At 48.6% G+C, this 24,258-nt stretch overlaps 4 protein-coding genes across 5 annotated transcripts; 3 read left to right on the forward strand and 1 right to left on the reverse strand.

Annotated features, from left to right (window-relative positions):
* Positions 1-410: 410 nt before the first annotated feature.
* Positions 411-1,588, reverse strand: LOC127303049 (uncharacterized). The gene has a single exon (XM_051333808.1). The coding sequence runs from the start codon at positions 1,524-1,526 to the stop codon at positions 528-530; it is 999 nt and encodes a 332-aa protein (XP_051189768.1). The 5' UTR covers positions 1,527-1,588; the 3' UTR covers positions 411-527.
* Positions 1,589-10,343: 8,755 nt separating this feature from the next.
* LOC127303050 (monodehydroascorbate reductase 3, cytosolic) lies at positions 10,344-14,341 on the forward strand. Its single transcript, XM_051333810.2, has 10 exons — positions 10,344-10,513; positions 10,620-10,691; positions 11,324-11,375; positions 11,476-11,556; positions 12,168-12,286; positions 12,481-12,700; positions 12,879-12,997; positions 13,088-13,213; positions 13,433-13,573; positions 13,817-14,341. The coding sequence occupies exons 1-10, from the start codon at positions 10,460-10,462 to the stop codon at positions 14,138-14,140; spliced, it is 1,308 nt and encodes a 435-aa protein (XP_051189770.1). The 5' UTR covers positions 10,344-10,459; the 3' UTR covers positions 14,141-14,341.
* On the forward strand, positions 14,341-18,437 carry LOC127303051 (uncharacterized). 2 transcript variants are annotated; one of them, XM_051333811.2, is made up of 9 exons: positions 14,341-14,712; positions 16,279-16,363; positions 16,478-16,594; positions 17,045-17,109; positions 17,298-17,386; positions 17,492-17,571; positions 17,665-17,776; positions 17,863-17,982; positions 18,125-18,437. In XM_051333811.2, exons 1-9 carry the CDS (start codon positions 14,373-14,375, stop codon positions 18,305-18,307), a joined length of 1,191 nt encoding a protein of 396 aa, XP_051189771.1. In that variant the 5' UTR covers positions 14,341-14,372; the 3' UTR covers positions 18,308-18,437. The 2 variants fall into 2 exon arrangements, with proteins under 2 accessions (XP_051189771.1, XP_051189772.1); XM_051333812.2 differs by lacking the exon at positions 14,341-14,712 and adding an exon at positions 15,573-15,912.
* Positions 18,438-21,076: 2,639 nt separating this feature from the next.
* LOC127303052 (histidine-containing phosphotransfer protein 2) lies at positions 21,077-24,092 on the forward strand. Its single transcript, XM_051333813.2, has 6 exons — positions 21,077-21,320; positions 21,481-21,614; positions 21,701-21,769; positions 22,729-22,800; positions 23,188-23,260; positions 23,769-24,092. Exons 1-6 carry the CDS (start codon positions 21,261-21,263, stop codon positions 23,796-23,798), a joined length of 438 nt encoding a protein of 145 aa, XP_051189773.1. The 5' UTR covers positions 21,077-21,260; the 3' UTR covers positions 23,799-24,092.
* The last annotated feature ends 166 nt before the right edge of the window (positions 24,093-24,258 follow it).

Raw genomic sequence — 24,258 nt, forward strand, 5'->3', positions numbered from 1 at the left:
CCGGCATCCATCCTCGAACCAACGGTAGCTGCACGCATGCACGCCGTCTCCGATCGAGCTCATTCATTAATGGCGAGCGGCCGGCCGAACCAGGCAGAGCTACTAGCAGAGTAGTAAAGCACTCCCTGCCAAACACCAGCGTCACCTCCAGTGAGACCGTGAGCCTCGTGAGTCGAGCTGCCTGCCTGCAGTAATGGCGGTGCATGCGGCGACAGCGAAGCTGGCGAGCAGCCCAACTTCTTTCCTGGCCAAACAAGTGTCTCCATCGGCTTGTGGCAACTCTGATGGCGATTTCCTCCTCCGCCGCCGGCGGTCTGCCATTGGCCATTCTTCTAATGTCCAAAGTCAAAGTCGCCATCAACAGAGAATATAAGATGATGCCATGAACTATCAACGTCGGGAGAGGGACGGGCCGAGAATTCCAATCAATCGGATGAGAAAAGACGGCGACCGTTCGCCGACGAAACAAAGAATCAGTCACGAAACCATTCTAGTAATAACTTTAGTTACATCTGGCCGGCGGGCGATCACCGGCGGTAGCACTGCATGTGCAGGAAGAACCCGGCGGGCGGGTGGCCCTTGCTGGCCATCTCCTCGTCCATCCACACCCCCAGGCCGCCGCCGTCGCCGCCGCGCGCCTTGACCATGAACTGCGCCGCGCCGGCGCCGGTAGGGAACCACCAGTCGTGCACGTCCCACATGACCTCCACCACGGCGCCGTCGGCGAGCACGGCGGTGCGGTTCCCGCGGAAGTTCCACTCCACCCGCCGCGCCTCCACCAGCGTGCGTCCGTCCACGCTCACCGCCACCTCGCTCTCGTCGCTCGCGGTTGCGCGCCGGTCGCCGCGGCAGCACACGGTCACCTCGTGCTCCTCGCCGCCGTCCCGGAACCGGCACCGCGTGCTGTGCGCCACCGCCGCGGACGTGGGGGTGGGCGGCGCGCGGAGCTGCTCGCGCCGGCTTAGCAGGGCCGGGCGGCAGGGCGTCGAGGCGGCGGCGAAGCGGCGGGGCAGCTCGGTGCCGAGGAGCAGCGCGAGCTCCGCGTCGGCGACCACGGCGAGGTGGTAGCCACCGGAGGGCTCGGGGGAGGACGGCGAAGGGTACCTGGCGTCGGAGGTGTCCCAGTGGACGGCCACTGCGGTGCCGCCCTCCGTGGCGAAGGATCGGGCCCCGCGCCTCTTGGTCTGCAGCTGCATCTTGTACGCCTGCAACGGCGTGGACCGGCGCGGCGTGGTGGGCGCCGTCTTCGCCGCGGACGAGGGAGGGAGGAGCTTCGGGGGCGCGAGGGGGACGGCGTCCTCGACGGCGACGGAGAACCCGGTGGCTGCGTCGCCGGGGACGGCAAGGGAGCGTGTCCAGGTGACAGTGACGAGCAGCTCCTTGCCCGAGGACAGGGTGGCCCGGTAGACGCAGGCGGTGGCGGACTGGAGCGAGCGGTCGAGGTGCTGCGCGTCGCCGGCGGCCACCGAGGAGGGGAGGGTGGTGACGGCGGCGTCGCGGAAGCAGGAGAAGTCCCGCATGGTCATCAAGCTCTGCGGCGGCGGTAGGGTAGCGGGCAGAGGAGTAGCACGGCAAGAAGACGAGAATGCGTCGCTACGCTAGCTCGGACTCATCATCCTACTTTCATACAAGTAGTTGCAGCACGAGCGGAAATGCATATTCTCCTGCCATTCGAAAAAATTATTTTAAAATATCTTAAAAGTTCTAAACAAAAAAAAATTGTGCAGACATTCGATATTTTAGGTGTGCATGCCAATTTTCACGGAAAACCCACATTTTTGTGTCCAGTGTAAAAAAATTATTCTAAAGAAAATGTCTCAATAAGATCTATTTTTACAACCTTTTCTGTCCTTTTTACACACAACATGAACAATACTGATTTTTTGTGAAACAACTTTGCAAGGTTAAGATGTACCTGCCACATTGTTTTATTAATTTTTCAACATTTTAAAATATATTTAAAACTTGTCTTAAAAAACAGAAGCGTCTACACCTCCTTGTCTAGTACGAGTGCTATACTGAGCTTTGGGCTCGATTGGGTGTTTTCAAGCTCGATTCGCAGACGACAATATCACGGAGCTAGCAATGTTCCGAAGCTTTTAGGACCTAGTAGTATACAGTACATAATATAATACACCATATTTAAAAGGGTCACGCTGAGCGTCCCCCGGGGGGATCAAATCCCCGATCCCCCGGGTCCGTAGCCGTGCGATCTCGTCAACAGTTGACTAACAACCGTGAGATATTTCTGCGGGCTCTATCCCTGACCTCGTCTCTCTCCCCAATCTCAACTTCGCTCCGCATGAACAATTCTAAAGGGAAAATAACTGCGTGGCTCTGCACATCAAACCAGCCGGCGACCGGCGGAGCTCCACCGTCAGCCGCGACCTCCACTGAGGGAGGCGAAGCTCGCAGCACTAGTCCCCTTGCATCTACGGCGGCGGTGCTTGCTGCAGCACGCAACCAAGCTGCAGCGACGACGGCGTCAGACTTGAAGCAGCGCTGGCGGCTGTTCCGAAAGTTCAGCGGCGCCGGCGACAGATTGTAGCAGCACCGGTGGCCTTCGTAGCAGAGCCAAAGGCCGTTCATATCAGCAGGGGCGGGGGCCTTTCGTAGCAGCGGCGGTGTGGATGGCTTGCAGCAGCACCGGAAGCCGTGTGTAGCACTGGCGGTGGAGGTATGTAGCAGCGCCAGCGACGGTTTGTAGCACCGCCGGTGGTGGATGGCTTGCAGCAGCCCAGCGTCCCGTATGTAGCAGACCCGGCGGCGGTTCTAGCACCGCCGGCGGCCGTATGTAGTAGCGGCGGCGGCCGTATGTAGTAGCACCAACGGCGGTTTGGCTTGCAGCAGCCCGGCATCCCATATGTAGCAGCGCTGACGGCGGTTTGTAGCAGCGCCAGTGGCCATATGTAGCAGCGCCAGCGGACATTTGTAGCACCGCCGGTGGTGGATGGCTTGCAGCAGCCCGGCGGCGGCCGTTCGTAGCAGCGTGTTGCGCCGGCGGCCCATGGCAGCAGATGCGAACTGAGTTTGCAGCAGGTGAAGGGATGGCTTGGAGCAGCAGTCGACGATGGCGAGCGGTGGCGGACGGCTAGTAGCTTCCGTGCCCCTGACAGCAGTGCCGCCATGCCTTAGCAGCGGCGCTGTCCCACCGGCAGCAGCGAGACGTTGGGTAGAAAAAGGCAGGGAAAGGAGGCCTTGGGCGAGGGTGGCGCGGCGGTGTGGGAAACGACGGCGGCGGCGTTGCAGAATAGAGAACCGTCGGCGGCGCTGCGCGAGCTCCGTCTCACTTCGTCCTCTCCATAGAAGGGTGCGGGTGAATTTGGGGAAAACGGAGGAGACGAGATGTACGGGACGGAAAACGAGTGGAGAAGAAGGCGTCGCAGCGTCGGTGGTTCGTGGGCCCGTGGGGACGCGTGGCGTTCGTTGGAGGAGGAGGATGCGGTGCGAGATCCTCCGGAGGATCGCCAGCTTTTCCCTATTTAAAAGCTGAGCGTGTTTGCTCGCACGAGGCCCTCAGGGCAGAGTGTCACACATGGATAGTGTCCTAGGTCTGTTTCTTTTGCTTTTCTAAAGTAATTTTTTTATAACTTTTCTTAGCGACTTTCTATTCTTGAAAATATTCATATTTTGGAGAACCAATCTGAGGTTGGGTGAAGTAAGGGCACGTACAAAGGAAGCGATCACAAGTAGTCGCTCCAGTACAACCACATCAGCGCAAGCATGTGAGGCCACTGCTCGTTTTTCCATATGCCCAACGCACTAGTAGCTTCGTGACGCAAGCATACTGCACACAGTGCTCCATGGCCATCCAATCTCCTTCCTGCGTTTTACTTTTTTCCTTGTACTTTTTCCCATCTCCCCATTCTTTTTTTCCTTTCTTTACTTGAGGATCATGCCTCCTCTGCAAGAAGTCACTGCCCCATCCGAACCTCCTTTTAACCTACACGGTGGCATCCGATCCTAGTTGGACATGTGAGGAAGTAAGTTGGGGCATACCATTGGCCATGCCCTAATATGCATAAATAGTGAACCAACATGAGGTCTGTTTCTCTTATTCCGTCCCTTCCAACCCTCATCACTTCATTAAAGTGATGCACTATGAACCCATAAAGGTGAAGTAAAATGCAGCCAACGTTCGCATAAAATCATCATAGAACAATATAAAAAAATAAAAACTTGACCAAATAATCACTACACATCATATAGAGTCATAGGTAGATCATCCTATGCCCTATGTACATGGGAAACTACTCACAAGTGCCAAACATGGTGTGAATTGAAGGCGTAATGGTTACAACACAATCTGAAAATTATAATCTCTCCTTCAAATAAAGATAAAGTACCAATCACAAACATATAACTAGCTCTTAAAACAATATCCGGGATTTAATGAAACACAAACTATAAGGGGGATGAAGTTGATCACGAAGATGGTGATGGTGATGATGGAGATGCTGCCCCGTACACCAAGGTGGAGTGGTGATGTCAATGGTGTCAATTTCCCCTTCACCAGAGGCTCCGCTGCGGTAGGATCTGCCCTCTCCCGGAGTAGGAGAGGATTTTTTTCCTACGGCACCGCCTGAATAAATCTTTTCTCTTCGATCAACCGTCCCCCCAAAGTTTGCGGGGGTGGCCTTTTCTTCTCACATTCCTTCTGTTTTTGTTGGGGTGTGTGTTTTTTACTTTTCTGCTCCTCTCTTGTATCCCCTGTGTATTCTGTTCATTTGAACCTATCTTGTAGAGGCTGAAAAACCTCATAGGCAACTTTGAAATATATTCAGGTGGGGACTCGTTCCCCCCCCCGTGAAAATAAAAAAAAAACAAATCCCTAAGAGCATCTCTAGCAGATACGCCATATCGCCCTGCAAACGCGGCGGCGAGCCGATATGGGATTTTTGGTGTTATTTTGGATCAGACCAGACCCGTATCGGTGGTCTGGCCCGGATAATAGATCCAGGCCGCAACCTAAATCGCCAAAACGCCCGCATATATAGCGGTCGGCGAGGCGGATGGGGGCCAAACCCCATCCACTCCTTCGCCTCTCCGCCTCCCGCCGACGAGCAATCGCCGCTCCTCCGGCGAGCAATTGACGCGGTAGAACGCAGATCGAGAGTCCCCACCTCCCGCCGGTGATGATAGTGGAAGGGTGCGGACGCAGGGGCGGCCAGGTGGGCCGCGGCGGACGCTCCACCGAGCGTGGTGGGAGCTCCTCTGCTCCTCCCGCTGGTGAGAAGATGGAGCCAGACAAGGTGAAGTCCGACGCGGCGCGCATCCGCGGTAGCTACCGCTACCGCAACTACGGCGTCACCGCGCCGCCCGCCTTCGCCAAGCGCGAGTCGGAGCGGTACCGGCGCGGATGCGCCGCGTCCTCTTCCGCGGCCTCGTCATCCTCAGGCTCGAGCTCCCGCTAGCGCCCGCCGACGGCGCTGGTGGTGAAGATGGAGGTTGAGCCGGAGCCGCCGCGCCTCCCCCACTTCGCCGAGGGCGACTACCTCGATGACAAGGAGTTCAAGAAGCTCCTCCCGCAGCTCGGCGTCAACGTGGGCCTCTCGCCGGGTGACTTCGTCGCGGAGCGGGAGATCGACACCATGGTCGGCCTCGTCGTGCACTCCAACCAGTAGGATACGGACAAGGCCGACGAATGGAGGTGCATCGCCGTCGAGCAGGACCGCGTCTTCATCGACCTCGTCAGCGACAAGGAGTGAGACGATGCGCCGCCGCCACGGCACAGGGCTCCGGTGAGCTGATTTTGCTGCACTGTACTGCAGTGGCGGATTATTTTACTTTTGTTGTATGTAGTGCTACAATGCAACTGAATTTAGGATGAACTGCAAGCACTGAAATGCAAGAATCGAACTTTTCTTCTCTTGCGCGTGTTTTTTTAAATTTGTAATTTCATATGCCGTATCTGAACTGTGTGTGTGCTTTTCAAACCCCAAATCCGCGTTGGGGTGACCTGGATACGCGGGTTTGGGGTTTACCGTATCTGCTAGAGATGCTCTAAGGGGAAGGAAGGAAGAGAGGAGAAAATGAGACGTCGTGGCGGCTCTCCTCGCCGCCGGTGGCTCAGGAGGCGGTCGCTCCATCTGAGAGCTTCCTGCGGCGCCCAATGTCCCTCGCCCCGAGGATCGTGGTGCCGGCAACGGCGAGGGAGCTCCGCTGAGCATTGGATGCGCCGTTTGCACGGTGTACCGCTGAAGCCCGGAGTTCCCGGCGTTGTACTGCTCAGGGCCGGAGTTGTTGAGGTCTTCATTAGGAACTTAGGAAGTGAGAAGATCGTGGGACGGTGGGAGACCGGCGGAAGTGGAGATTCGGTAGAGAGAGCATCAATGGAGGAGTTGGAAGAGGAATCGGGAGGGAGCACGTGTCTCACCCTGGGAGGGGTCGTAGGAATCCATCTCAAAACTTCCTATCGTTCGTTGGTGTGGGTGATGTGCCAACGCCCTATTGGATGAAAAGCTAGTATACAAAGAGCTAAAATTCTAGCAAAGGGGGTCAACTTTTATATCTATATCTATACCTACTAATAAAGGAAGGAAGGTTTCTCCCCAATTTTTTCGTCCGTTTTAAATTTGCCCTTACGTTTCAATGAAAATTACCGCCACTGCCACCGCTGGACTTAAATAACGTTTCGCAAAGGATGTTGACTTTAGAGATGAGAATAGGATCCTGAAAATCGTCTATCCAATCGATTGCTCCCTCACGCGAGCGCCCCGATCCGCCGCCAGCCCACCCCTGCGTGCCTTAGGGTTCCTCCACAGCTCCACCGTCGGCAGGCCGCCGGCCAGGGAGGAGGGCTGCACAACGCTACAAACCAAGGTCTCCACCTCTCCGCCACCTATTTTGCTCCCGCCGCCCAGCTTTCGCAGAGGTTCGCTTCAAGGTGTAGCAGTACCTGGCCTCCCTTCTCCACGGCGATGTCCAAGCAGAACGGGCGCCACCGCCGAGGAATCAGCAGGCACAGAGAATTGAGGCCGGGATGGTCGACTGGTCTTGATGAAGAAGGGCATGACCGTGATTCCGGCCATGTTGCAGCAGACTGGCAGGGTGGCCATGGAACTGTTGTCTTTTCATCCGGCTGGGGTACTGCATCTTGACATAATCGTGCTAGCTTGCCTTGGTTCGGAGTGGCTTTTGTGGATTGGAGAGAAAGAAAATCAATCACCTTAACTCCCGTGAAGAAAAAGACACAAATCGGCCTGGATCTGAATGTATCACCTCACCTGTCCCTTGGTGAATGGTGCATGGCTGCTGATTTCGACGCAATAATTTTCCTGCTGCAGCATTCGCCTAATATATAGAGAGGCTTTTTCTCCAACTTAAATTGGTATGTGTATATTCATGTTTCATCCTTGGTGCGGTGTATTCACTACACTTGAACACATTAACAATTATGTTGATCTGCAAAAGAACTTCGACACAGGAGCAGAAAGGCATTGAAAACAGGTATCAAACTACAGGGAAGATCATTTACAGGCGGACATTCTGACAAAAGGCTGTTGGCGTTTCGAAGAGCTTCGCAGCAAGACATTGGCTCTACCTCCTGACTTTTATCTACAACAGATCTGCTGCTCCTGGTCATCAGCCTGGACAGGTTGCTCACTCTCGAGACATCGTTCCGTGGATACATGCTGATTGACCGCGTTTTGCCGTTGAGTTGTGGTCACTCTTGAACACCCGATGTTTAGAGCTGCAAAGTTGTTTAACACGAGTCTGCAGAACGCAAGGAGAATTATAAGGTCGACGAAGTGAATTAACAACGAGAATGTTTGCCTCAATAAGTTAGTTGGAAGATTTGAGGCAGAAGCTAAGGATGTGTCTGGGCCTCTTAGGTATGGCAGCCCAAAGAACAATGTTTTGTTAATTCTACTAGAAAATCGAAAGAAGAGGGTGCCGCTGTCAAAGTTGGAAGGAAAAGACTTCATGGCCGTCGTGACTAAAAAAGACGCGGAAAATACCTAGCTGGTGGAGAAAATGTAGCATCTTGAGGCTCAGCTGCTGCAAGCTAACAAAACTAGCGAGTAAGCCAATGGCAACACCCTCCAACTAAAGGATAAACTATTAGACAAAGGGCATGAAATTCAGAACGCACGACAAGAGAACTGGTCCTTTTTGCAAGGTATGAGCTAATACATTTTTGTGTGTGCTTATCAGTTTCCATATTGAGCAGAACATTTTTGTTTGGTACAATAGCATGTATATCATACACACATGTTGCACCTCTCAAATTCGTGAGATAAAAGAGATAAAAAAAAGGCACCAGTGTATATTATACACACATGCTGCACCTCTCAACCAGAAGATGATAAGGAGGAAGTGGCGTGTGCTGGAGGATAATTTGCTTTAAAAAAAATCTGGTAACTAATTAATATAACACGATTACGTTAACACTAAAGGCGATGCCGCAGCAAGCGGCGGTGACGATAGTGCGAGCCGATGATGTCTCTCGCCAGAGGAGCTCTAGATGAAGGGGGGGGGGGGGGGGGCTGGGACGAGCTGCGTGGGATTTTTTGGCGGCCAGGGAGAGGTGCACGGGTGGCACTCTAGCTCGGGTAGTCTTAATTTATTTTTAGTACAACTTTTCTTCTCCAAAATTTAAATCAAGTATTGTACTTAATTGAAGTAGTTGCATTATATACCTATTATTATAAAAACGTGTGTCAATCAAATGCATGTGTTCAAGATTTGGACATGACGGTGAATGCTTATGTCGGTGTTGACTCACCCGGTGGCCTAGCTGAAGCGACGGGCAGAACATGTGATGGCGGCACACTTGATCGCGAGGTATTTCTTTTTCACCCTTGCACCAAATTTCGCCGCGGCTTCAATTTTGTTCAGGCATGTGCATCATCGTATACTGATATTTTACATCAATCCTACTACTGCTGAAGTAATTTGTACTAATTCATATTCCATATATATGGCATTTTCAATATAGATCAGTTTGACATGTTCAATAATTAACTCAATAATTAACCCGATGCAACGCACGGGCAAATGTACTAGTAGGTAATAATGTTTGTACATACCATAGATCTGGTACATTCATTAGCAAACACTTTTAGTTTTGAGGTGAAAACTAGTTGCTCCATACCCCTCCCCTTTTGTAAGAGCATCCTAGCTGAAAACGGCATTTGACGCACGTATCGGGCAGACCGTTTGTGAGGTCTGGCACGTGTTGCTGCTTCTGTTGACGCCTCCGTGGCAGTGTGTAGCCTAACCATCTTTTAAACAAACATGTGTTTTGAGTTAAAACCCCTAAACAACTTTTAAACAAACATGCGTTTTGAGTTAAAGCCCCTAAACGACTTTTAAACAAACATGTCTTTTGAGTTTAAGTAGCTAACATTCTGATAGTATTTAAATTTTGTTACGTACAAATTTGAATGAAAAACAACTGAATTTAAACAACAACCGGAACTACCCTATTTGCTGTCAGTTGGTGTGTCTGATGGGCCAGCTTTGTCGCCGTTCTTCCCTCCCATTCTCCCACCTCCGTCCGGTCCTCCGCCCTTAACTCGTGCAAATAACGGTGTTTGATCCCTAAACCTGGGTCAAAATCATCAAGGAGATGAGACAAACATGACGTAGAGATTTCACATCTTGCGCCCTAAACCTGGGTCAAAATCATAAAGGAGATCAGACAAGCAGGGCGAAGAGGTTTCGCATCTCGCGCCCTAAACCTGGATCAAAACTGCGTGTCTTTGTGTTGTGCTTGATCCCGCCCATCGCCCTCTAACCGAACAAAAAGGGGTGCAAACCCTCGATGTCTATCGTCCCCGGGACGCGACATCTGGCGCCAGGTTCGGGAGGGGGTGCTCGCATTGCTTCAGTGTCCACGCATGAGGCTTAGGGAAGCGGTAAGCCCTTGGCCCAAGTGCCCCAGGTGAGCTTTGTATGTGCTCGCGTGCCGCCTCCCCCGTGGGGGGGGGGGGGGGGGGGGGCTCCGTCAACCTTCTCAGCCGAGGCACAATAGGCTCACTACGCAGGCTCCGCTGTTTGGCGACACGACCTCAGGAAGTGGAGGTGTTCACGGATCAGAAAACGAACCCGTTTCCCTTGCCTCAGCACTGATCCGCGCGAACCATTTGGGTCGTGTGTGGTCCAGATTGGTTTTGTGCAATCTTGTAACGTGCCGGTGCCTCTTGCTTGTTCTAATTTCGATCCCAATTGGCGTGCGTGGCCATGTATCACGAAATCTTGTACGGCTGAGGGGTGGTCCACGTGGCTGTACCACTAATCCAATAGGAAGAGTCCACGCGTGCCTGCCGCTTGGGCCCACGCTGACCCGGCCACGCGTACCTGCCAGTAGCCTCGCTGCACTTGGACGCTGGCCATACCACTCTCCCACGGACAACAACCCCAGACAAATTCCACTTCCTCTTCATCTTCTTCCCCTGGTTCTGGTTCTGCTTCTGTTTCGCTCGCTCCATCGATCGCTCGCAGGACACAAGCCATGGCGACGGAGAAGCACTTCAAGTACGTCGTCCTCGGCGGCGGGGTCTCGGGGGTACGTCCGCGCGCGCGCGCACTTACTTCACGCCTCCTCCTCCTTCGATCTAGAGTTTCGATTTCTGGATCTCTCACCGCGATTCTCCGATCGTGCATCCATCCAGGGGTACGCGGCGCGGGAGTTCGTCAAGCAGGGCGCGCAGCCAGGGGAGCTCGCCATCATCTCAAAGGAGGCCGTACGATCCCTCACCCCTTCTCCCCTCCCTCCCTCACCCTCTGCTCTAATTACTTCCACAAGATGTTCCTGTGCCCATGCGTTCCCCCCTCTGTATCTCCACATGCAGATTCCAGATGACAGGTTTAGGAGGAGGTTCAGTGCACCATCTGAATCTTGGGTTGCACATGGTCAAACCTAGATGCCCTTACCCACCCCATGAAATCAACACGTCTTCTAACTAATGCACCAATAGGCCACAACTGCCAATGGCGCGCAGTGTGTAGCACAGTCTAGTGATTATTCACATGCTCCTGCTGATACTTCAGCTTATATGTGTAATAACCTGTAAATTAATGGTTCCTGACTTCTAGGCGGTGAACGAACCGATACTGGGTGCTGTCAGCCATATGTAAAACCACATCTCCATCAGACTAAGCCACCTTCTTCCGTTGTAATAATTAGTAAAAGCATATATGCTGCTTATACCTGTAAATTACTAGCCTTTACTATGCACTTGCTTATCTCTATCAGTCATTGACGGTATTCCAAAAATATTGGCGATAAGATAGTCACTGTTAGCTATGTGTAGTTTTACCTGTCTGTGAACATTTGAGGATGCAACTCATTTCTTGCGATGTTTTTTCCCTTCAGGTGGCTCCTTACGAGCGCCCTGCCCTCAGCAAGGCGTACCTTTTCCCTCAGAGTAAGTTTTTTTCAATCCATATCTCTTTCTCCCTTTGATTGCCTCACCCGCTCCACGTTTGGCACCTCATGCTGATTCAGTTTGTCTTGTTTATGAACAGATCCTGCAAGATTACCAGGATTTCATGTGTGTGTGGGAAGTGGAGGCGAGAGGCTCTTGCCTGAATGGTACTCACAGAAAGGTACAGTTCACCAGTTCCCCTGTATTTTTTTTGACCATCCATGATTGTGTAAGGTTCAACCTTCTGAACTGTTTTGATTATCCGTGTGGACGCTCCTTTAGCTGTAAGAATGTATGCTACATGCACCTGGTAACTCCCATGTTAGCTTGTCATGCTATCCTGTGTATGGCAGTATAGGAATCACTGTGTTGACCCCATGTCTATATAATCTTACTATTTAACCAACTACCAAATCTTTGTCAAGGAAATTAATGAGGAAAGACTTTTTTTCATGTTCAACCTACACTGAATTAATTTTGCTACATTTGGAACAAAAATCCTTGAATAAAACTGTTGCTGACCTATTCAAATGTCGTTACAGCATCGTTGTTCCAGTGTCTAATTTTAGTATTAGGCTGATAAGGCAGTACATATCTACAATGATTTTTTGATGTTGACCCCATGTGTGTGTAATCGTACTGGTTAACCAACTACCAAATCTTCTATTCCCCTAGGGTCTATTTTCAGAACTAGGTTCACAAGGCAATACAAGTCTGCAAGAGTATCCATATGTTCCTTCTCTAATCTTTTTTTTTTTATCTGAGCATATTCATGATTCATCTGTTGGGCAGGTATTGAGCTGATCCTCAACACTGAAATTGTCAAGGCTGATCTTGCCTCCAAGACTCTGACTAGTGCAGCTGGAGCGACATTTACATATGAGATCTTGCTAATAGCTACTGGCTCCTCAGTATGTGTCATTTTCTGTTTTACTTCTCTTATTTAGACTTTGAACTGTCAGCAATTTATTTTATATATATGTGAAGAATATATGACACTGCGATACAATAAATTCTTGTCCTCAGACTTTGTAAAAGAATTAAACAGTTCTTGGTTGTTGTTGCTGTTACTTAGGTACAACGTCTGTCTTGATTTCCTTTTCAGGTCATCAAGCTCTCTGATTTCGGCACTCAAGGAGCTGATTCGAACAACATTCTGTATCTGAGGGAAGTTGACGACGCGGACAAGCTGTATGCAGCTATCCAAGCAAAGAAGGGTGGGAAGGCAGTGGTTGTTGGAGGAGGTTACATTGGCCTTGAACTAAGCGCAGTATTGAAGATGAACAATCTGGATGTCACTATGGTGTTCCCTGAACCTTGGTGCAGTAAGTGTGCATGACTCACATACTACCACTAATCCTTATTCAAGTACTTATCATGCGTCAGAGATAAACACAACTGATTACCATGCAGATGCAATTATGGTGTGAAACAAAGCTATAATGAAAACGTTCTTTTATTATGGACAACAATGATATAATGTTATAATGTCATTTCTTGTAGTGCCTCGTCTCTTCACCGCCGAGATTGCAGCTTTCTATGAGAGTTACTACACTAACAAAGGAGTCAAGATCGTCAAGGGTACAGTTGCTGTTGGTTTTGATGCTGACGCCAATGGTGATGTATGTACACTTTCTGAATCCAAATTCAGCTGTGTGCAATTCTCTTTGCGGTGCATACATTGACTTGCCAACTTTGTTTCTGCCTGCCAGGTTACTGCCGTTAAGCTAAAGGATGGCAGTGTGCTTGAAGCTGATATTGTTGTTGTTGGTGTTGGGGGTAGACCATTGACTACTCTCTTCAAAGGCCAAGTTGCTGAGGACAAAGGTGGAATCAAGGTTAGTTAGCTTAATCTGCATTTTGAAGGTGCCCTTTACGTAGAAACTTCTGTGGTTATTTATAGTTTATAGAAAATGTTTATGATGCTTCAAGTCAAGCTGCTTTGTCAAGAACAACAGCGTTTCTGCCTGTTTGTGTGTTATATTCTCGTTTAGGAAATGCATTTATCTATTTATTTACACCGAAATGTCTGATGCGCCTAATTTTTTTTCATGCAGACTGATGCTTCTTTTGAAACAAGTATCCCTGGAGTGTACGCTGTTGGTGATGTGGCCACTTTCCCCATGAAGATTTACAATGATGTCAGGAGAGTGGAGCATGTTGACCATTCTAGGAAGTCCGCAGAGCAGGCTGTGAAGGTGAGGACACCCTACTTTAGCATCTCTCCAACATGGTGTTCCTAAAGCAGTCTTACCGGACACTCAAGCCGGTTGTTGCCGGAATTGATACTGCAGCTAGCAATAGGCTTCTAACTTCTAACTGAGTTCAGACCAGCACGACCGAAATGTTAAGATCTGAGTGGGATTTCTTTTTTATCAATGGTGTCGGACTTAATTTTCTCAACATTGCCTCTGAATTGTCTCTGCATCTCCTTTTCGCAGGCGATCAAGGGGAAGGAGGCGGGTGAGGCCGTTCCGGAATACGACTACCTGCCCTACTTCTACTCGCGGTCGTTCGACCTGTCGTGGCAGTTCTACGGCGACAATGTGGGCGAGGCTGTCCTGTTCGGCGACAGCGACCCTAGCTCCACCAAGCCCAAGTTCGGGTCATACTGGATCAAGGATGGCAAGGTTGTGGGCGCGTTCCTGGAGGGCGGGTCGGCCGACGAGAACGGCGCCATCGCCAAGGTCGCGAAGGCCCAGCCGCCGGTGTCCAGCCTCGAGGAGCTCAAGAAGGATGGCCTCCTGTTTGCCAGCAAGATCTGATGAGACACGCGCTCGGTGTACATTTCCTGCCATTTTAGAGATACTTGTGTGGTTGTATCGTCACAGGGATACAGGATACTAGACTACCATACATACCTCACTACGCAGTACAATACCATTTGGTTTCCAGTTGTGATGTCTGTACCACATATACTCTGTGAACTTGTTTTGTTCTCAATAAAACCCACAGCCTTACGGTCAGTGCACTGCACACGTTCATCGTGAGCGCGCAATGTTGTTGTGTTGCCGCTCTGGTTCTGGCACCGTCATGGCCGCTACGGCCTCTGGCCGTTCTTTGCCTATGCCATGGACGTCACCTCATCGGCGGCCTGCGCCGGTGAGTGCGAGGAGGTGGCGTTGCTCGGCGGCGACGGGGGAGGCGGAGGCCAGGGAGAAGAAGACGGCGACGGTTCAGAGCAAGGCCGGGGACGCGCTGGAGGTGTGCCGGGTGGTGAACGGGATGTGGCAGGTAAGCGGCGCGTCATGGGGCCGCGCGGCGCCGGCGGCCGCCGTGGACGCCATGCTCGCCTACGCCGACGGCGGGCTCGCTACGTTCGACATGGCCGACATATGTAAGTAAGGATCACCTCTTACTTCTGGATCAGGCTTCCGCGTCCCATGTGTGCACACGCTCACGGCCGCTCGTCCAATGCTTCACCCTCCACCAGACTCTCCACGTATGCAAATGCCTTTGCGATTTTTCGAGTCATCGTTCTGCTACTCCTGTCATCTGATAAGGAGTACGAGAAATTATGTTTTACGGATTGCTTTTGGTGTGGTCGACGTTTAGTGCTTCTACTGACGCCTACACATTTCTGACACAAGCGAGTAGTAGATCATCTGCATCTCCTGTCATCTGAAGATCCACAGTATATATTGTTGAACCTGAACCTTGTTCTGTAACAACAAAATGCTCGTGGGCAGGGCGCTATAGATTTATTTTAAATTGCTTGAGTTGTTCTATTCCTTGTATCATATATAGTTCTCAAGTTTTCACAAAAAAAAAATTCTCAAGTTTATGCAAAAAAAAAAAAACCATCCAAAAATATACATTAATATAATCATTCACTTAAAGTTAATGACACATATCTACTGCACGAAATGTATTGCAATATCGCTAAGTTTTTTTTTTCGGGGGAATATTGGTAAGTAATTTGTTGTCAACTTAAGAGGTATACTACCGTTATCACAAATGGATGCTGTTTTGGGCATGAATTTTCTCAAACTTTTATTTTTAATTTAGTATGAATAGCATTTTAATTATTTAGACTAGAAATTTGAAAACCATATGTACTCTCGAAAACTGCTGATATAATCCTAGAATTTTCTAGGTTTTTAACGTATATTTAATTTTAGAACTCCTCGTAAGACCCTGACTAAGCCCGAAACAAGGCCCAAGGGCCAAGAGCGCCTTATCCCTCCCACACTCGCGTCTCGCGCGCACGCACGCTCGTCTGGCGCCATGTCGTCGTCCTCTGCAGCTCACACCTTCTCCCCGGCGCCGCCGGCCCTCCCCGTCCCGCAGCGCGTGCGCCCGGCGAGGTGCTCGGGATTCGTGGGGCCGGCGGTGGAGTCGGCCAGCCCCGGGGCGAGGGCCGTGACCCTCAGCAGCAGCCGCGGCGGGGCCGACTCGTCCCTGCCCATATGCCGGGTGCTCAACGGGATGTGGCAGACCAGCGGCGGCTGGGGCCGCATCGACCGCGCCGACGCCGTCGACGCCATGCTCGCCTACGCCGACAGCGGGCTGTCCACCTTCGACATGGCCGACCACTGTCCGTATATATCCTTCTCCCACCCTTGATTGACCATGCTCCCGCCGTCTGAATTTCTGTACAGCCTCTCTGCAGAATTCGCGCGAACACCTAGCGTGCGTGTGCTGCGTCTTGTTTCCTATGGTCAGTTTTAGTACATCTAGCGCTAGGGGTCTCATCTGACGGCCTTCGATGTTTCTTATTCACGCGTGATCGCCAGTTTTAAGCTGAAGTTGTACATTTGAACGTTGAAACTGCTTTGGGCTGACGCAGGAAGTTGTCTAGTCAGAAGTCAGAACCGAGACTGCAAACCACTTCTAACTAAGTTTCTGAACCGCAACGAGTATTTTCATCTTGACATAGAGGCGTAATTTTTTGCTGCGGCAGATGGACCGGCGGAGGATCTGTACGGCATGTTCATCAACAGGGTTCGGCGCGAGCGCCCAGCCGAGATGCTCGAAGAAGTCAAGGGGTGAGTAAGGGCTTTGTACATTGTAATGGTCCAGGTGCCGTTGACACGATACACATCGTTACAAAAATATTCCTGCTGCCTCTGATTGATTGTCACGGTGAGTTCACTGTGCAGGCTCACAAAGTGGGTGCCGCCACCGGTTAAGATGACGAGAAGCTATGTCGAGGAGAACATTAACAGGTCTCGGAAGAGGATGGACGTCGCTGCACTGGACATGTTGCAGTTCCACTGGTATGTCTGCGTGGCTTGCTGATTAGTTACAAACTTGTCATAACCTCTTTGATGAACATTTCATATTCACCGTCGATGCGAAGGGAAGCCTTTGATGGGATTTGAAAATGGATATCTATTCATTATAAATAACACCCCCGCTGTCAAGTTTAACAACAGGGGCTTTTGGACCGACCTCTTCACTGTTGATGCAGAATTTCATTAACTTTTACACAACAAAATTTACTGTTCTATCATTGAAAATGCTTATTGCATCAGAGATCAGTTTCTAGGACTTCGGTTAGTACTGCCGAAACTCCAAAAGTTGAGAAGTGTGATCTTGTTAAAAACCCGTGAAAGGCGTGACCGGCATTGAGCATTGTTAATTGATGCAGTGAAATCATTGCATGGTGTATCTTATAACTACTGCCACTGCTAGTAACTTTGCTAACACTTTATATCCTAAAACAGGTGGGACTACTCAAATCCTGGATACCTAGATGCACTGAAGCACATGACAGACCTAAAAGAGGAAGGTAATGTTTAAGGGTTAATTGGATCAATGCTGGTGAAAAGTGGAAGTGGCATAGATCCAATTAACCCAATTCTAAAACATGTACCAGATAACATAGTTCACTTGTGCGCGCATCTTCTACGCTCTTGTGACTTTTCAGTCTGATTGAGTTCTTACACCATGCTCTTCTTTGTTCTGAAAATTCTGAAGGCAAGATAAAGACTGTAGCTCTGACAAACTTCGATACGGAGAGGCTGCAAATAATTCTCGAAAATGGCATACCGATTGTTAGCAACCAGGTATAACACTGCTTACGTATCTCCTGCATGCTGTGTTTTTCCTTTCTTAATGTCGATTAGCATATGTTCTTTGGATAAAATAACGAGAGATGCTGTAATTACCAGGTTCAACATTCCATCGTAGATATGCGCCCGCAGAAAAAAATGGCAGAGCTTTGCCAGCTTACCGGAGTCAAGCTCATAACGTCTGCTCCCTCCCCTGCATCCTGCCTCCTTTTTATTGTTCTTCTTCAGCACAACACAGTTTGAAGTTTGAAAATCATTAACTCTGGATGCAGGTACGGCACGGTGATGGGCGGCCTTCTGTCCGAGAAGTTCCTCGACACCAATGTGTCGATCCCTTTCGCTGGACCCCCTCTGAACACCCCATCCTTGCAGAAGTATAAGAGGGTGAGAACTTCATCATCCTTTTGTTTGTTGAACGTGTTGCCCACTTCCCAGTTTCCTGCAATTCTTATTCTTGGGCTTTGTGACAGATGGTTGATGCTTGGGGCGGCTGGAGCCTGTTTCAGGCTTTGCTTCAGACCTTAAAGAAGGTGTCGCTGAAACACGGCGTCCCTATCTCGACTGTCGCTGTCAGATACATTCTGAACCAGGTATATATCCTCCACATCTTCGTTGCAACTTTCTATTTTCCACAACGGAACAATCTTCATCCTATCGGCATTGACATATGCCGTGTTTTCTTTGCCAACGCAACCCATGACCTGTGCCATTTGTGACTGTTCTTGGGTACAGACATCCGTGGCGGGCTCAATGGTGGGCGTGAGGCTGGGCCTTTCGGAGCACATCCGGGACACCAACGCCATACTGTCGCTTGAGCTGGACGAGGAGGACATGGGTAGCATCGCTGAGGCGTCGAGTCGGGGCCGGAACCTGATGGACATCATCGGCGACTGCGGCGACGAGTACAGATCCTAGTGACAGATGGCTGGGGATTCGGATGAGATCCCCAACATGTGTTGTAGCTTCTTCTACCCCACGATGATACTGTAACCAAAAAAATGGAAAAGTTTTTTGACGACTAAATCATGGAAAAGTTTCAGAGGCATGGAGACAGGCAGACATGAAGGATCATGTGCTACCGAAAGGGCCGAGGGATGTGGAGGGATCGCCCTCGCAAGGAAGCATATCTCGTTCTCGGAGACCGGTCAGGATAATGTATTTTAATTTTGTGGAGAACGTGTAAAGTAGTTGGCATAGAATTGTCTGTTAGGCCACTGCCCGAGAGAATACATTGGCTCTGGACAAGTGTGTGGCTCTTAGAGCAAGTATAATAAGTCCTAGTCAGCTGGCTATAAGGGTTAAAATAATATATTCATGCTTAGTTGGAGGAGAGAGAGGAGGAGAGAGAAGAGGAGTGGGCTCTCATGCAAGAGCGAAGCCAAAGACGCGTCTTCTGTGCACTTTGTGAGAGTGAAATGTGGGCCATCCATTGATAAAGTAGTACATGATTATAGCTCACTATTATACATGTTGGCTCTATGTTAGCTACAAATGACATGGCACATGGCTTGTAGCCAGCAGCTGGCTATACTATTAAACTTGCTCTAAATACCTCGGCCCTTGGGTCTGAGCACATGATTATCGCGCAACATTCGTCTCTCTACCAAATATGGCGTGTTAGTGTACATCATAGAGAAAAATGCATGGTATACAAAATATGATTGGTAAGAGTATAATGTGAAGAAAATGCTGCATATTATTTCTATTGTTTTCTTTTCAAAGCTATAAGCACTACTTCACACTTTGGTCACGATGCTTTCACAAAGAAGGGGTTTAAAAATTTGGGGAAAAAGACCACAAAGTTTCAAGAGTCATGTAGTATGACCAAACAGAATTCACAACAATGTAGAGAGTGCTTGCGAACATTTTAGAAATAAGATATAAAAGTGTGTCATATGCTATCACTTGTCATGATGAGAAGTCTCATATTGATTATGAAATTCGTTTGAGGGCTGTTGTTGGTGTTGTAAGGTTTTTTTTTGAACAATGTCTAGCTTTTTGTGGGCACGCTGAGTCTAGCACTTCCTTGAACAAAGGTAATTTCCGTGAGATGTTGGATTGGCATGGCGCAAGATGCAATGATGTAGCAGGTGTGATTAATGATGAAATCATCATGACCAGAAAATTGATGACAAGAAGATTACGCGTCATTCTCATTCCTACAAGGACCAGCGAGGTCCTCTACCTCGACATAAGTATAACCTAATATGGTATGATACTATCTTATGAAAAGTTAAAACTATAATTATATTGTGCTAAGATTTACACTCCTCACCCGTGTCCCTTCTTATTCCTCAGGACTTCGCTCCTTCTTGTTTCTCTCACAACCGCTCACCCGTTAAGACCTAATTGCGAACAACAACATTTGGGATACCATTTTCAGATAATCAAAACATCCTAGAGAATAATACCGATTCTTTTCGTAAAAGAGAAACAAGACACCCAACAGAAAAGGAAACACCAAGAAGAAAGGAAAAAAACCTAGTTTAAAGAATGAGAGAGAGGCGACTGCAAGAGGCACGGATATAGGAAGAAGTGTAGGGAATGTAAGCGTACGGTATCCCCTTCATTGTTTATTGTACAAAAAGTTGTAAACTTAATTGAATGGACATCCTAATGAACGCGAAGTAAATAAAAAGTTACTCCTATGTTCTATGGACAAGTCATCTCATGAGGGTTTAAATACCGAAATGTCGTGGACTTTTGTTTGTGCTCCCTTGGGGTTGAGATAGATTACGCTAATCCAGCATTTCGAGATCAGTTGGTGCCTAACTTTTTTGTTTGGTGAATTAACTTTTGTTTCGTTTCATGGCTATTTTCTCAAAGAAAATAAAGTAATGTCAACACCAAAACCGCAAACTGAATCATAATTTCTTTTGCGTACGACCAACTGGTTATACATATGGTATGTCAAATACAAAGGAGAATTTTGGAATATCTTCTCACTTTAAAAATGGTAATTAATCTTTTGGCCCCTGCATGGCTTAGATGTGGACCCATGACCCATGTGCAAGAGAGAAGTTTTTTGTGGGTGCTACTAATGTTCAACGTTTCCAATAAAAACTTCATATTGCCAAGTGGTTCACTCTTTATCATTGCAAGTTTTTTTTGCATCCATATACTATGTGTGGACTCATTATTACTTGAAAGGACATACATACAGTGCCATCATCCTCGAGAATTTGTCTTTTTGCGAAGCTCATTCCTCTTTCTCAAACCGCCACCTCGCATCTCCACCTCCTCTCACTCCATTGCTAACACCCACCTCATGTTGACCATTCTACATGGCCACCACCTTCGTCGATTTTTCCTCCACCTCTTCCATCTGGTTTTACTCCACCACTGACTACGGCGGGAGGCACCAAGGTTCCGATTGGGCCATCCCTGTGCTCATCTCTCTTCTTCCTCCTCGGGTCGCCTCTCCTTCTCCCTCGCGCAACCGTTTTCGCGCTAATTTTAACGCACGAAGAAAAACGAGCCAATTACTGTTTAAAACAAAATTATCAAAACATCCTAGAGAAAAATCGTGAAATTCTAGCAAATGAGAAACAAGACCCGAAAAAGGAAAGGTACCACCAAGAATGAAGGAAAAAACCCTAGTTTTAAACAAAGAAATAGAAAACAGGGAATAAAAAAAAAGAAATGGAGCCGAGTGAGCGGCTGGCAGAGACAGTATATATGGTCGGCAATCGAATCGTGTCCGCCCCAACTCTGTCTTCCCGTTCACTCCGCCACCGCCGGCGCCGCCGCAGCTTCGAATTCCGGCCATCTCTCACCCACTTCCCAACAACCACATACTCTCTGCGTCCTACTCCTCGGCGTCTCCACCCACACCGCCGGATCGCCCGTCTCGCCGGAGCTCGTCGCCATGGCCGCCGTCGCGCTCAAGAACCAGCTCAACGCACACATCGCCTCCATGTTCGCCGCGGTGAGTTTCCTCATGCTCCCCTCCCGCCCTCTCTCTGGTAAAATTTTAGCTCTTTGGCACGGTGGAATTCTTGCGGATCGCGGTGGTCCGATCGCCGGCGAATCGCGGTAGTATTGACTTGACGCGGGCTGACTTTTACCGTCTCTACTCTGTGATCTAGGGTTTTCTGGACAAGCAGTTCCAGGAGCTACAGATGCTTCAGGATGACGGGAGTTCGCCGGGGTTCGTCAGCGAGGTCGTCGGCCTCTTCATCGACGACGCGGAGAAGATCACCGGCCTCATCGCCGGCCTGCTGTCCGTTCAATCACCCGACGCCCCCATCTCTGGTTTTGTTATCTCGATCTGAAGTACTGATTCTGTCTGCGTGCGTGTGTGTGCAGGGACCAGCCTGTCGTGGACTTCGATAAGGTGGACGCCCTGGTGCACCAGCTAAAGGGGAGCAGCGCCAGGTGATGATAACAAGCCTTTTCCTCAATCATTTTTAACTGTTTGTTTATCCACAGTTGTTGCTTCTAGATGTGTCGGCGTAGAATTTTGTATAATCGTGGGCACGCGTTTCATGTCGTGGGCGCTGTTTTATGGCCATAGATAAGTAGAAGAGCTGAGTTTAGTATGTTTCTGTTTTATGGCCATAGATAAGTAGAAGAGCTGAGTTTTGTATGTTTCGTGCAGCGGAATTATAGGTATTCCTGCTAGTTTAACTGAAATATTCTAGGGCCGGTTACAAAAAAGAATTGTCGGTTTGCGGGGCTTTCCTGGTACTATTTATCTGTTATTCCAGCTAACGCCAGTTGTGGTTTTCGTGGTATGTCAAACAGTTTAATTTGAACTGTTCATTTTGTCCACTGTGGTTGTTGTTGTTCCATTCGGTGCTACACAGTTCGTGTCGTCGCTTGCGCTGTTTTATAGCCCATAAGTAGATGAGCAGAGTCAAGTCATGTTTCGTGCAGTGGAAGTAAGGGTATCCCTGCCGGTTTAATTGTAGTATATCATAGCTCGGCGACAAAAAAATTGTGGCTTTGCATAACGTTTCTGGTATTCAGATTTGTTGGTGCATGATGTGTGCGGCATGGCTCACGCGGTTTGTGCCGTTTCCGCTCCCCTATTGCCATAAGTAGAAGGGCTGAGTTTAATCGTGTTAGGTGGAGTGGATGTGAGGGTATTCCTGTCAGTTTAATTGTAGTATGCTCTACCTCGGCAAAAAAAATTGTCGCTTTCCAAAGAAAGCAAAGTTATGCTTGTGTTCTTGTGGGGATAAATTGGAAATTTACTGTTGTTATGTTTGTTGACTTCCTTCCGAGGCTCGGGCCATTTTTTTGACGATGCTTATGCGTTTCAACATGCTACATAGTTTCATAAGTTTGAGAAATTGCTAGTCTGCTAATCAGTGCTTTTGGGCGTGTTTCAGTGTTGGTGCTCAGAGAGTGAAGCTGTCATGCGAGCAGTTCCATAGCTACTACGAGGCAAAAAACAGAGATGGGTCAGTACTCAGTACCTTATAATAGATGTTGCACAATAATTAATTATTCTACACTCTGTTGCTCAAACTCTTATGTAAATCTGCCAGCTGACTATGTCTTTTCTGGTACTGCATTTAGCTCATATCAATATTTTTTTGGAAGTAATCTGCTTGTTGGCTTCAACTTCAACCACTTGATTGGTAGACTTTGGTTCATTATCTGAATATGTTAATCTTTGATGATTCTTTTTAACTTGTTGTTTTTTGGACTTCTGTTTATAGCATGACTAAATTCCAAGATTGCTTGATTTTTTTTTCAAACAGAGTGTTGCATTTTCCTACACGTTTCAGTTCTGTTTGCTTAATTTCTGTACAATCTGACAGTGTCGTGTGTATGCATCATCTCAGGTGCGTCATGGCATTGGCTCTTCTCCGAAATGAGTTCTATGATTCTCGCAGCAAGTTCCAGACCATGTTTCAGGTATCCCCTTGTGCGCTTAATTATCTTTGGCTTTTGACGTTTAACTTCTCACTGGTACCATAATCCATTACTTTTTGTCTTGCTGGCATCATAGTCTGTGATGTGCACACACTCTAATGGCATTGGCTATTCTTCCTAGATTCCTTGTATTGTTCAAGATAAAAATAATAATAGCCTTAATCTTATTCTTATCGCTGTTGAAATTTGTCTAGAAATACTGTTTGGTTCCTGGAGCAATTAGTTTGACGTCTTCTGAAAGTCCCATTTTGCCGTTGAATATTTCTGTCACAATTGTGTTGTCACTTTTGAGTAGATGTGTCGGCGAGTTGTAGGTAGTGAATTTTCTTGCTTCCCACTTAAATTAAGCTTGGTAATAATGTACCCTGCTAAGATACCGACCAGCTTGTAACATGTTTGATTTATGACACCATGTGCATTGATCATTTGTTAGCATTTCGTTGTGTGTTGTGGATGTTCGTAATCATTGATCTATTTTATTCTGATGCAGCTGGAGCAGCAAATCGAGGCATGCTCCTAAACAATAATTGGAACAAAGAGAGAGTTGCTCCATGTGACCGCCCTCACATGGCTGGTGTATCTTGGAAGATGTAGAGCATGTTGAATGGGGTGTGTAACAGATCAAAATTGATCTGGGGATTGAACTCCGAGCTCACTACCCTGTAACAGACAAAAACTTGTTGTATCGTGTTGGTGTCTCTGTTGAAGTGTATGATACCTGTTTGTGTCGGATGGGTGCCAAATCATGCCATCTGTAAAAACTGTTAAATGGTTGTGTGGTGACTCTTTTTCTTTTATGTTGTTGGCTCTCTCAGTGCTCTGTATTCTGATGAAATGTAGCTGCCTGGGTTTGATCAAATGATTTGTGGTTCTCTGAAACTGCAGCTGAGCGAGTTCCTGGCTTGGTTAATTCCGTTGGTTGAATTGATCGCGATCTGGATGGAAAGGGTGGCCTGGTTAGCATGGGCGCCTGGCTTGGG

Source organism: Lolium perenne, chromosome 5 (assembly GCF_019359855.2).
Source record: "Lolium perenne isolate Kyuss_39 chromosome 5, Kyuss_2.0, whole genome shotgun sequence".
Classification (NCBI taxonomy): domain Eukaryota; kingdom Viridiplantae; phylum Streptophyta; class Magnoliopsida; order Poales; family Poaceae; genus Lolium; species Lolium perenne.